General features: G+C 41.1%; 1 protein-coding gene across 1 annotated transcript in view; it reads left to right on the forward strand.

Moving 5' to 3' along the window:
• The first annotated feature begins 8186 nt into the window (after window positions 1–8186).
• Window positions 8187–12210, forward strand: part of KCTD18 (potassium channel tetramerization domain containing 18) — a 29307-nt gene continuing 25283 nt past the window's right edge. The window contains exons 1-2 of the mRNA XM_082397400.1: window positions 8187–8337; window positions 10726–10961. Of these exons, the coding sequence (XP_082253526.1) occupies window positions 10802–10961 (160 nt within the window). The 5' untranslated portion in view covers window positions 8187–8337; window positions 10726–10801. The remainder of the gene's footprint in view (window positions 8338–10725; window positions 10962–12210) is intronic.

Here is a 12210-nt window from a genome sequence, read left to right on the forward strand (position 1 = left end):
AGAGAAAATCATACATGGTTTCTTCTAGTACTTACAAGGTTTCATCTTTGACATTTATATCCCTGGTCCATTTGGAGTTTATTCTTGATTATAATGTGAGACTTGGTTCTAATTTTATCTTTCTCCAAATAGCAAACCAGTTGTCCCACCAGGATTTATTAAAATGTCCATCTTTTCCCAAGTGATTTGAGATACCATGTTTGTCACATACTAAATTTCCATATGTATTTGAATCTATTTCTGGGACCTCCTATTTTATTACACTGGTCTATTTGTCAATTTATGCACCAGTACCATGAGTAGATAAACAAACCAGATTTATATTGTATTTTAACAACTGGTAGGGCTAGTATCTCTCATAAACTTTTCTTTTTCAACGTTTTCCTGGCTATTTTTGCATGCTTATTTTTCCATATAAATTTTAATGACAACTTGTCTAACTCCATAAAAATCTTATTGGTACTTGTTAAATTTATAAAATAACTTAGATAAAACTGGTATCTTTATGATATTAAGGAATGTCTTTCATTTGTTTCAAGTCCATTTTTGTATCTTTCAGGAGTGCTTTAAAATTTTTCTCATATAAGATTTGCACATTTCTTGATAACTTAATTCTAAAACATTTTATCTTCTGTTACTACTGTATTCTCTACTTTCAGGGTCCAAAGTAAAAATATCCATAAGATCTACCTTATTAATTATGCTATTTACATCTATATTTCTTTCCCTCACTTATTTTTTGTTTACTTGGTCTACATGTACTGAAAGTGGCATATTAACAGTTTCCTGCTACTAACGTATTTCTCTCCATGTTTCTTTGCATGTCCTACGATTTTTGCTTTATAAATGTGTTGCTGAGTTATTTGGTGAATAGAATTTATAACTGTTATATATTCATTGTGAATTGGGACATTAAAACATGTCCTTCTTTGTCTAATTTAATGCATTTTGGTTTAAATTCTACTTTGATATCAGGATCATAACCTCCACTTACTTATCATTTCCAGTTGCCTAGTAAACCTTTACCTCTTCTTTTAGTTTTAGACTTTCTGACATTCTGATTTAGGCATGTCTCATTTTCAGCAGCTTTCTTTGTGAATCAAATTGAAAATATTTTTTCTTTTAATAAGTTAAACCTATCCATGTTTATTAATATGGCATATATTTAGTCCCACTGTCATATTATTTTATGTTTAAATTATTTTATCTAATATCAATGACATTAATATTGTTATAGTTGTTACATTTCTTTCTGTACATAATGTTTTTTCCTTGTTCTTTTGATTTTTAAAGTTTCTTTTTGTATTTAGGAAAGTTTGTAGTGTTATTCTAGTGGTTATCTTTGTCCTCATACCTTTTATAAAGCCCTTAGTTGTCTTTCTAACTTAACCTTTTATTATCTGATTTGTCAATTTTAATATTATCCTTTAACCCTCACCTATTGCTGTATCACAATCAATGAACTTATTCTACTTTCTTCTTTCTCTCTCCCTCCTCCCATTTTTACTTGCATTATTTCTGCTATGTTAGAACCAGTTACACATTACATATAACATTATTCTTTGAGCTTTGTTCTCACCTGGTTTTAGTTTTAGGTCAACATTAAATATAGTGAATGATTGCCATCACGTCTTTTGATGAAGTTTTGCTACTTGGTTGAATGGAAATCATTTTTTCAAAGATTCTTCAAGAAAGGCTCATGTATACAAAATTCCCTGAATTTTTCATGTTAAAAACTCATTTTCTATTGCCTTGATACTTGAAGGACAGGTTGACTGAATATCCTTGATTTACATTTTTTTTTCTTTGTGTTTTTTAAAAAATGCTATTCCACTGCTGCCTTTCTTATATGTTATTTTTGAGCAGGCTGGTCCCAGTTTAATTCTCTTGTCCTTGTAATTTCTTATCTTTTCTGTTTGAAGGCTTAGGTATTTTTTCTTTACCTTTGAAGTCCAATAGCTTTACTTGCATATATTTGGGAGCTGACAATTCTGGTTTAATTTCCCCATGTAATTTACGGATATATAGAATTATCAATATATCTTCTTTCACATTCTGAACATTTTTTGGATTTTAAATATTAGTCCTGTTTCATCGTTTTGTTTAGGCAGTTTAGGGACTGCCATTATTTGTATGTTTTTTCTTCTTTCTCTTTCATTTCAACCACTTCTCTCTGACCCTAATTACTTTTAACTTTGTATCTCATTTTCATTATCTTGGTTATTTTTCTGCCTTTTTTCAATTTCCCTTATTAAATTTTCACTTGATCTTATTTCCCCCCAGAATCTTTGCAATTTATTCTTCACTTCTGTGATAATTTTTGTCTTTTTCTCCTATTTTCTTTCCTGGATTCAACCTATTCCCTTCTCATTTCTTCCTGTTTCTTTTTTTGTTTGTTTCTATTTCTTAATTTTTGAATTTCTGGTTCAAGGTGGTTTTTCATATTCCCAAAGTGGATATTTAATTCACTTTGGAGTTTGTGCTGTAGTTTTTTTTGGGTTTTTTCCTACTTTGGGTTAGTTTTTTGGGGGGAAAGCACTTTTTATCAGCTGAAGTTGTCTTGTTTTCTGTTTTCTTCTTATAATATCTTTGTGTATATTTACTCTGTTTTCATCTATTCATTTCAAAGATTTTTGAATGGTTTATAAGATTTCAGGTTCAAGGGTGTCCTCTTCTGCAGTGAAATACTTTCTTAATGGATGATTCTTGTGCGTTTATGTCTATGTATGTATGTGTGTGTGTGAGTGATATGGGCTAAAGATTGCATATTTTCACAGCTTTGGATCTTGTTTTTCTTACTTGACCCTAAATTTCCTTTTACTTCTTTTCCTCTTCACCAAGTTCCAAAAGGTGCCTCTCCATTCCTTTTTTTCCCTTCGATACCAGAAACAATGGTTTTCACACACTGTCACCTTGAATTATGTGCAGCTTTAATTTTTAAAACTACATAGTAAGTGCTTTGATCTACGAGGGTTCTTTACCAGTATTTTAGCACAAAAGCAGACTTTCTCTTTTTCGTGGTTATCTTAGATCAATCATAGGTCCACCAAGAGCCTTCTTCTTTTTTTGTGGCAGGAGAATGGGACACAGCTTGCCAAGATTTGGTTTTTATTTTTCTTCTTCCAGATAATTTGAAGTTTGGGCATTCTCTCTTAGTTATGCAGATGGCATGGGTTTTGTGCAGTTTTATTTGTTATCTATTCTGTATTCAGCTTTTTGGAGAATGATTTGGGAGATTCAGATTTACACTGTGATGGCTGCTATTATGTTAGCTACTCAGGAATTCCACCCCTAGTGTTATTTTGATGGAAAATAACACTCTGCAGAAGGAATTTTTAAAAGAAAAACAATGCAGCTCATCCAGGTTTTGTGAGTAAAGGCGCAACCAGACACCTCATTCTCTTTCCAATACCTTGTCCTGGGTTGGAAGGAGGGGGCTGCTTATGGTTTGGGAATCTTTTCCTAAAGGATGAACATAAAGTTATTTACTCCTCCTCAATCATGACAAGTCTCTATTTTTCCCATTCCAGGAAGAACCAGAAGAGGAGGGTAGTCTTGAGTCTGATCAGGTCTATGACTCAGGCTCTGATTTATCTGGTGCTTCCTATCTCCCTTCCCCGCAAGCTCCTATGCATCAGAGTTAGGATTATCTTTTACTTCTTCGAGAGCTGGTGGAGGGAATAGTCACCCAAAGGCTTTCTTAATGCTTGGGTTCCTTATAAGACCTGTGCATTCACTCAGTTTACCATAGAATTGGGAGCAGCCAGAGGGTGAGGTGACCCAATACTACTGAGCTAAATACCTGGGTTTTGGCTTCAACTTTGCACTAATAGAACATTAGGACTGTTCTCATCATGGCTCGGATCCCTGTTTACCTTAATCACCCCAATAGTTCCAAACCCTCAAGTTGTCCACTGCTATCTGGGGTCCTAGTCCCATATTGCCAGTATGTCTGCCCCTCTGAGCCAATCCCCCATTCTTCCTATTCCTCTCGAACACTTCCACTGAGCCCTTTAAAATTCCCTTTTATAAACATCCCATCTTTTTTTTAATGCGCGTTCTCTGCTCCTAGAGGACCTACTTACTTCCTCTGTAGTCTGTAGCCCCCTCAGGAAGTGACTACTTTTCCTTCCACTCCCCACATACTTCAGGTCCAGGGTTGGTGTCCTCTCTTCTCCCACCACTGCTAACAAACAATTTTTCCTCCTTCCTTTGTCTAAGCCCTAGCTGATCTGAACTGTAGCCATCTGGACACAGTATCTCTCTTTGTCTCCGCAGTGTAGTCTGCTAAGGTTCTTCTAATCATCCATTATTGATGACATTAGCTTCTGTTTCATCATCTTTCTCTCTACCCCTGCTCCACTCTTGTGGACATTGCTATTTATGGGGAAACTCATCTAATAATAATCATCCCTTAAACTTCTCACCTCCATTAACTTTTCTTCCACCCCATCTCAGCCTGGAACCTTGGCATTATGGTCATTGAATGACCTCCAAAATCTTGAATTCAAGTGTGATATTCTTTGACTACTGCCTCCAATTCTTCCAGCTCACTTACTCTTGTACTCCTATTTAAATAATTCCTCAATTTCTCTGAGATCTCCAATCCATTAACTTCACTACTTTTTCACTATCCATCACACTGTTATATAGTTATTTCCCTCCTTATCCAGCTTAGAGTCCATGGTCCTCCATGGGACTCAATCACTTACAAACATCCTCAACTCTCACCCCTCTCTCCTTGTATCACATCACTTGATTAAATCTCAACCTTAGTTGAGTCCAATGATCTACTTCCTCAACAGCACCTACACTGAAGCTGTTGAGTGTTGCTGGGTAAAAGTCACATAAATGGGATGACTAGTTTGCCATCCATGTATAATGATTACAATCTTCAAACAGGCTCTCGTTCTCTCCGAGCAATCCTGTCATGTTTCTATAGAAAGTCTGCCCTTTCAATTTCTCAAGAAAAGTAATTCATACATTATCCTCCTTCCTCAAACCTCTTCCACCCCTCATCACCTTTACTCTTAGCCTCTGACCTTGCTTTAGACTTAATTGAGGAAGTAGAAGCCATTCAATCAGAATTTCCTCATTTTCCCACTGTGAAATCTACCACTTTACCTGAACTGAAATCTATCTTGTCTGTTTTACCTCCTATCCCTGCTCTTGTCAAACAGAAATTCCTCGTGCTCTGGCTCCAGGACCCTTTTGCCTTCTCAAGCATTTCATTCCCTCAGTTGTCCCCCCTTTTCCACTGCATCACCAATCTCTACCTACCTATTGGATCATTTCCATCAGCATAGCCTGCTCTAGTGACTCTCATTCTAAAACTCCATCCCTTGACTTTGTCTCCCACCTCAACCACAGCCCTATTTCTCTCCTTCTCTTTCTTCTCTACAGAGTTATATCCAGTCTGCCATCTCACATTCACGCTTCAACCCACTTTCCTCTGGGCTTGCATCCTTATCACCGCACTGAAACTGCTCTTGTCAAGGTCACCAAGAGCTCCTATATTATCATATCTGGTGGACTCTTGATCTCCTAGCAGCATTTGACATAAATGACACTTTACTTTCTTGGTTCCTGTAGCTTCATACTCTCCTGCTCTCTGGCTCTTTCTTCTAAGCCTGAAATCTAAGTATTGGAGTCAGTGTTCCATCCTATTTCTTCTTAATTACCTGCCCTTTATGTGGGTGATTTCATCCAGTTCCATGGCTTCAAATGCTGATGCCTTCCAAATTCACACCTTCAGCACCACCGTACTTCACTCCTGTGCTCCAGATTCATTCAATGGCTATTTGATCTCTTTGTAGGCCTGTTTAACATCTCAGTCTTAATAGTCTAAAATACAGCTTCTGATCTCTCCCATAATTCACCATTTCAGTAAATGGCACCATCATTCAGCTGTTCAGCCAACAATTTACACGTAATCCTGCATTTCCCCTTTCCTTCATGTGTGGCAGCCACGAAAACGTACCTCTCAGATGTCTGATTACAGGGAGCATTATTGACTGATGTACTCCACATACTGTGCTCTGAAATCTATCACCGTGTTCCAGGCTGCACTTCCCACTGACTGCTCCCAGCCAGTGACTGAGTATGGCAGGGATACTAAGGCAGGCCTATTCCTAGGAGACATAAGACTCCTTTGATGAGGGACATTGGCTTGAAAACTCCTCATTGGCTTTCCTGAAACTTTCTTGAACTGCATCATATCCACTTTTCCTAATCTGCATCTAGTCTAAAGGCTCTCTCAGTCCCCTTCAGATCCTTCCCTATTTTTTCCTCACAGGTGTCTCCCCCAATAAACTTTTTGCAGGTTTAATCTGATCTTCCTGTCCACTTCACAAAGAACCTGAACTAACACATCATAGTTGATCATCAGCAAATTTAATGTCGTTTCTATTTCCTAAATACATTTCTTGCACTCATCCACTTCTCTCTATCACCATCACCACTTGAGTAGAAGCTATGCCATTTGTCCCCTGGATTCCTGCAACAGCTGCCTACATTCATTTTATGCCTTTTCAATCCATTCTCATCACAGTAGCCAGAGTGAGTTTTTAAAAATATTAAATCGATCATGCCATTTCACTGCTTAAAACCTTTTAATGGTTTCCCATATGCTTAGAGTAAAATTTAAACTACTTATGCCACAAGGTGCTTTAAAAGCTGGTTCCTGCCTCTCTTCTCAGCTTCATCTCTTATCACCTTCCCCCTGGTCCCCATGCTCACCAAGCTCCAGATATACTAGTGTCCAAACTCTCAAGTCCTTTCCTGCCTCAGGGCCTTTCCACTTGGTCTCCCTTCTTCCTAAAATATGCTTCCCCCATCTCTTCGGAGGATAGGCTCATTCTCATCCTTAGTGCTCCACTTAAATGTCCCCTCATCAGTGAGAACTTCTCCCAAGCCATCATCTCCATCCAACATTATCCTATTTCCTCCCAAGTGGTTATCACTGTCTGTGACTATTTGCTTAGTGTCTGTTTCTCCCACTTGAACAGGAGTAGGCAAATTATGATCCACGGGTGGCCCACGCTCTAAGAATGGTTTTTACATATTTAAGTGTTTGAAATATTTAAGAATATTTCATGACACATGAAAATTATATGAAATTCAAATTTCAGTATCCATAAATAAAGTTAGAACGTAGTCACTCTCATTCATTTATGTATTATCTATGGCTGCTTTAACACTACAACAGCAAAGTTAAGTAGTTATGTATGGCCCACAAAGCCTAAAATATTTACAGACAAAGTCTTCTGACTGCCGCACTAGAATGGAAATGCCATGGGACATTGTGTCAGGGACATTGATTGTCTTGTTCAGTCCTCCACTCCCAGTGTCTGGTCCATAGCTAGTGCTCAATAATTGTAGGTTGAACAAACCTTCCTCCTCTCCTGGGTACTATCAATATCTGAGGGGGTAGGTGGGCTTACCTCTCATTGGCTTATTCCCTTCTAAGACACAGTGAGAAAAATTGGGAACCAATTATTACTGAGTCTGGGAGAGTACCTTGAGAATAGGACTGTGTTTTATTCATTTTGAAATACCTAGCAAAGTCTCTTGCACAAGGTAGGCTGCAGCTGGAAACCAAAAGAACTCTTGGGGTTACTGTTAAGAGGAAATTAGTGCACGCAAAGCATTTAGCAGAATCTCAGGGGTACAGAAGTATTCAATAAGTGTTTGCTCCTGCCTCAATTTTCCCTGCTGTAACAGGAATGAAAATATAGGGCTGTCACACAGACTAAATAAAACGGAATGCTCTGTGTGAAACAGCTTTGTAAGCCACAAACACTATCCAAATGCACAAACATTCAAGTGCAATATATGAATGACTCTTGGCATTGAGCAACCCAGTTTGGAGGGAAGGGCCCTCCCTCATCTAGAAGTGAAAAGACCTAACTGATCCTAACTCTTACCGCTTATTAACTGACCCTGGACGATCGCAACTTCGGTGTTGTTTTCTTCATGTGTAAAAGCCGCCTCTGAACGGACAAGACCGTCCCTCGGGGACCCAGCCTGCGTCTCTCTGCGTGACCTTTCCTTTCCCGGGATGGTACCGAGACTGCCAGGCCTCGCGCCCTCCCCGAAGCAGGCGGCGGCGGCCGGAGGTGGGGGAACCAGCCCGTGGGCGGGGCTCTGGAGGGGCGTGTCCTAGGCGTGTCCGGGGTGGGGCCTTGCTCTCCCGGCTGTCGCCGCCAGCCTGAGACGCACGGGGGCGGTACTGGGGGCGCGCTGCTACACGAGTTGCCGAGCAGCCGGGGAAGCGCTCACTTCCGTGTCGGGCCCCGTGGCGTCCGGCGGCCTCGCCAAGGGCCGGGCGGGCCGCAGGTCAGTCGGGGAGGCCGCCTACCCCGCCCATCCCGTGCGGAGGAGTTGGGCGCCGGGTGGGCCGCGGGCCCGGGAGGCGGCAGGGCGCCCTGATGAAGGGCCCGGGCCGCGCTGATAACACGGGCGCCCGGGGCTGCAGGCTCGGGCTTCGGGCCGATTCGGGATCCCCGGACCGCGGGGAGACCCCCGCGGGGCTTTGTGGTGTCCCAGCCCCTCCCCTTTCGTCCCGCGTCGTGGGAGGAGTTCGAGTCCCTTGAGCGTTTCTCAAAGTAGGGCCCGCGGGGGGGACTCCCGACCCCACCTAAGACTTTCTGAATCGGAGTCTATGTCGTGGTTCGGGAATCTGCATTTTCAGCAAGTGTCCCTGATGGTTTTGATGCGGGTGGTCACGGAACCGCAGTCTGGGCACGCTACCTCAGAGGGCTGGGCACTTTCGACCCAGCAGGGAGTGCAAGTGGGTGCATTTGAAGGTGGGGCCCTGTGACGGGCCTTGAAATGGTGATGGTCCTCTGCCTTAGGGGTATCTCTTGAATCCTTGCGCCCAGGGTGCTGCTGTGTTCCTATTGCCATCCACAGGAGTCTTCAGACGGACAGACGCTTAGTGAGTGAAGTGCCCAGGTCAGGAGCCTTAGGAGAGAAACAGTGCTGAAGGAGTCGGTGTGGGGTGCAGCTGGAAGAACTTGGAGTTGGTCCTGCTGACCTGGATTGGGGCTGACTCCACCACTTACGGCGGGGCAGCCCTAGTGTAGACCCTGCACACATTACTATTTCTTTCTCCAGTGTCCTCACCTGTCAGTAACTCCTACCCAGTAGGGCTTTTGTGTGAATGAGGTAATGTCTGTCAAGTGTCTCCTGCAGTGGCTGGCACGTAGCATTCAGTAAATGGGAATTGTTAAGGGGGATGCAGCTTATAGTCCCCCAACTAGGGATGAGTCAAGTGGAATAATATGTGGACAGGGGTACAAAGTATATCTGGGAGAACTGTGCAAGGATTCTAACTGGGGGCGCTTGGGAAGGTCATGTAAGCAGTGAGGTTTGCCTGCAGCTTTGAAGAATAGATAGGATTCCAGGGAGCTGGTAACAGGGACAGCATGAACCAGTTCCATTCCAGGCCTCAGAAGTGGTTCTTTCACATGGTTCATTGTTGGGCTGCTCCTTGGACTTTTAGGCAGTGTAGGAAGTCACACTGATAAGTGGATTTTGAAGGCTGGACTGTTGGCCCATAATAGTTTCTGTCTACTGTGTTCCACACACATGGTGTTCCTCAGACTCTAATCGTCTCCTTCTCTTATTGGAAATTGGCTAAATTGGAGCATCTGTGAAAGGATGCTCAAAGTTGATGGCAAAGTGAATGGCCATGGATGTAGTTGAGCCTATTGGTAGCCATTTCACACTTGCTATGAAACGTGAAGATACACTGGGAGTACATTTTTCCTCAGGGTATTGTTTTAGGTTCTGTAGGAGTGCCACGGTCAGCTGTGGTTCATCTTATCTCCAGAATGGATTAAGAAATAAAATCCTTAAAATGTCTCTAAAGGTTCAGCTATTTCAGAGGGAAGAAGCCAGATGATTTAGAGATGTCATTTGTTGTTCTTCTGGACCAGTTTGGCTTTGGGTATACATGGAATTCTGATCTCAGTTGATAAATTATATATTCCTTAGTTACCTAACTTAAGAATTACAATTACCGTTGTTAATAATTTCTGCTCTTATGTTTCCTTAAATCTCCAGAGCCAATATAAAGTCCTTCAGTATATACCCTCTTGTAAATTTTTATATTATTATAGGTAATAATTATCATTTATTGAGTACTTACTCTGAGCCAGAGACTGTTCTATATGCTTTTAATATTTTCTGTCAATTACTCCTCTGATAGTCCTTTGAGGTAGGCCTCATCCTTCCCTCCAATTTAGAGATGGGGAAACAGGCAGAGGAGGATAAGTATTTGCCCAAGGTCCCAGGCTAGTAAGTGGTAGAGCCTCATAGCCTGATAACCATGCTACATGCTGATCCCCTCTGCAAGTCTACACAGCTCCCTCAGACTTACTGTAGTTTAAAAAGATATGTGAATACTGAAGATCATAAGCACACCTCACCTTTGCTTTATAGGTAACAGACAATGCATTATCTTGTTTAATTCTTTAAACAGTCATTTCAACAGCTCTGATTTGGTTGGTAATACTTCATTATCATTTACAAACCCTCTGAGCCAGAGTTTTCCAGCTTCTCAGCATATCTCAAACTTCTTTTGTATTACATTAAATCCTTCGATTCAGTATTGCCAGTGCTGAGGAATTTGTTTTAAGCCACTTTAGAACGTATTTATTTTTATTACCTATTTCATGTATTGTTGGAAATGTCAATGGTGATTGTCCTTTGTTTTTACAGAGGGGTACTGTGACCACCGTTGTTTTGCAGTTTCTGAAAGTGTTTCGAGGCAAAACTTCAGGTGTTGGAGAGAACAATGGAAGGTCACAAGGCAGAAGAAGAGGTGTTGGATATTCTTCGACTGAACGTGGGTGGCTGTATTTACGCAGCCAGGCGGGAGTCCTTGTGCCGCTTTAAGGACTCAATGCTGGCATCCATGTTCAGTGGTCGTTTTCCTCTAAAAACAGATGAATCAGGTAAATATCTAAAGTCTGTAAGCATTATCATGAATATTCATTAAAATAGGAGTCTAGTTTAAATTCCCTTTCATTTTTCTAATTACAACAGAATGTATTAGCTTAGTATGTTAATTACTGAGATCATTGGGACTGTACGGAGATTCATTAAGTACATGGAGAAATTAAATACCAGTTTCTAGAATCTGTGATGCTGTCGCTAAAAGTTGACAAAAAAGTGAATGTGTGTAAAGGCCAACCATCACCTAATTATGGGGATTAATCATATTTCGAAAGTTGTCCCATTCATACAACTCAATGGGTAAAGGTATTGAGCCTGATTAAATATATTAGCTTCTCTCTGTGTTCTTCAAGTTAAAAAATGTATTTCTCTGGAGAAAGGAGCTGCCCTCATTCATAGCTGACAGGGCAGGTACTGTCAGTGTAGAATTAGTGTTAAACTCACACCTAGTCCAGCTGCAGAGCCTTGTGTGGGCAGATGTGTATGCCTAAGAAAACATCAGTTGAGTGATACCGTCAATCACCCAGGACTGAAAATTGGTGTTTCAGAAGAAACTGTAAAATACAAGGGTTAGGGTCCTGGGGCCACTCTCTGCTTTGAGTGCTCTGGGGTTCACTGAACCTACTACTGGTGGTAAAGAAACTTCAGCAGAGCAAGTAAGGCTTTTTGTACATCTTAGGCGTTCTGGGGCTCGTAGAACCCACTCTTGCTTCTGTGTTAGAAAAAAGGGATTGAGGAGCTCAGAGCACGAGGGGCTGTTAGTAACCCTGGGTCTGGAGAGATTGCTTTGCCAGATGAATGGCAGTTGGAAGAATGGAAAACTCACTGATGTCTGGTGCCCAGGACTTGATGTCCATCTGGACAGAAAGTTTGTTGGTGTAAAGGTGGTAAGCAGGGACTGAGTTGTTTCCTCTGCCCCTAAGTTTTCACCTTCTTAATCCCTTCTTAAACTAATCAAGGGAGGAAGGAAATCATGGAGTAACCTCACACAGAAGTGGTTTTTTTTGTTTTTTTAATTCTGCTGAATTGTCTACAAAAAGTCTTTTATCATAAAGTAGTACCAGTATAGCATTTCTTTTCTAAAGTTTCATACAAAGGAACTAACCTAATATGTCTGAACAAATGGCATGCAGAGCTAGGAACCCAGGGTTTATTTGTTGGCAACACTACAGGTCGACTTGTAGGGTCACTGACATACAAATGCTGGACCCCATTATACCCTCATTAGGGAGGAACTCCATACACCTT

This window comes from Balaenoptera borealis (assembly GCF_965194805.1).
Source record: "Balaenoptera borealis genome assembly, chromosome: 6".
NCBI lineage: Eukaryota > Metazoa > Chordata > Mammalia > Artiodactyla > Balaenopteridae > Balaenoptera > Balaenoptera borealis.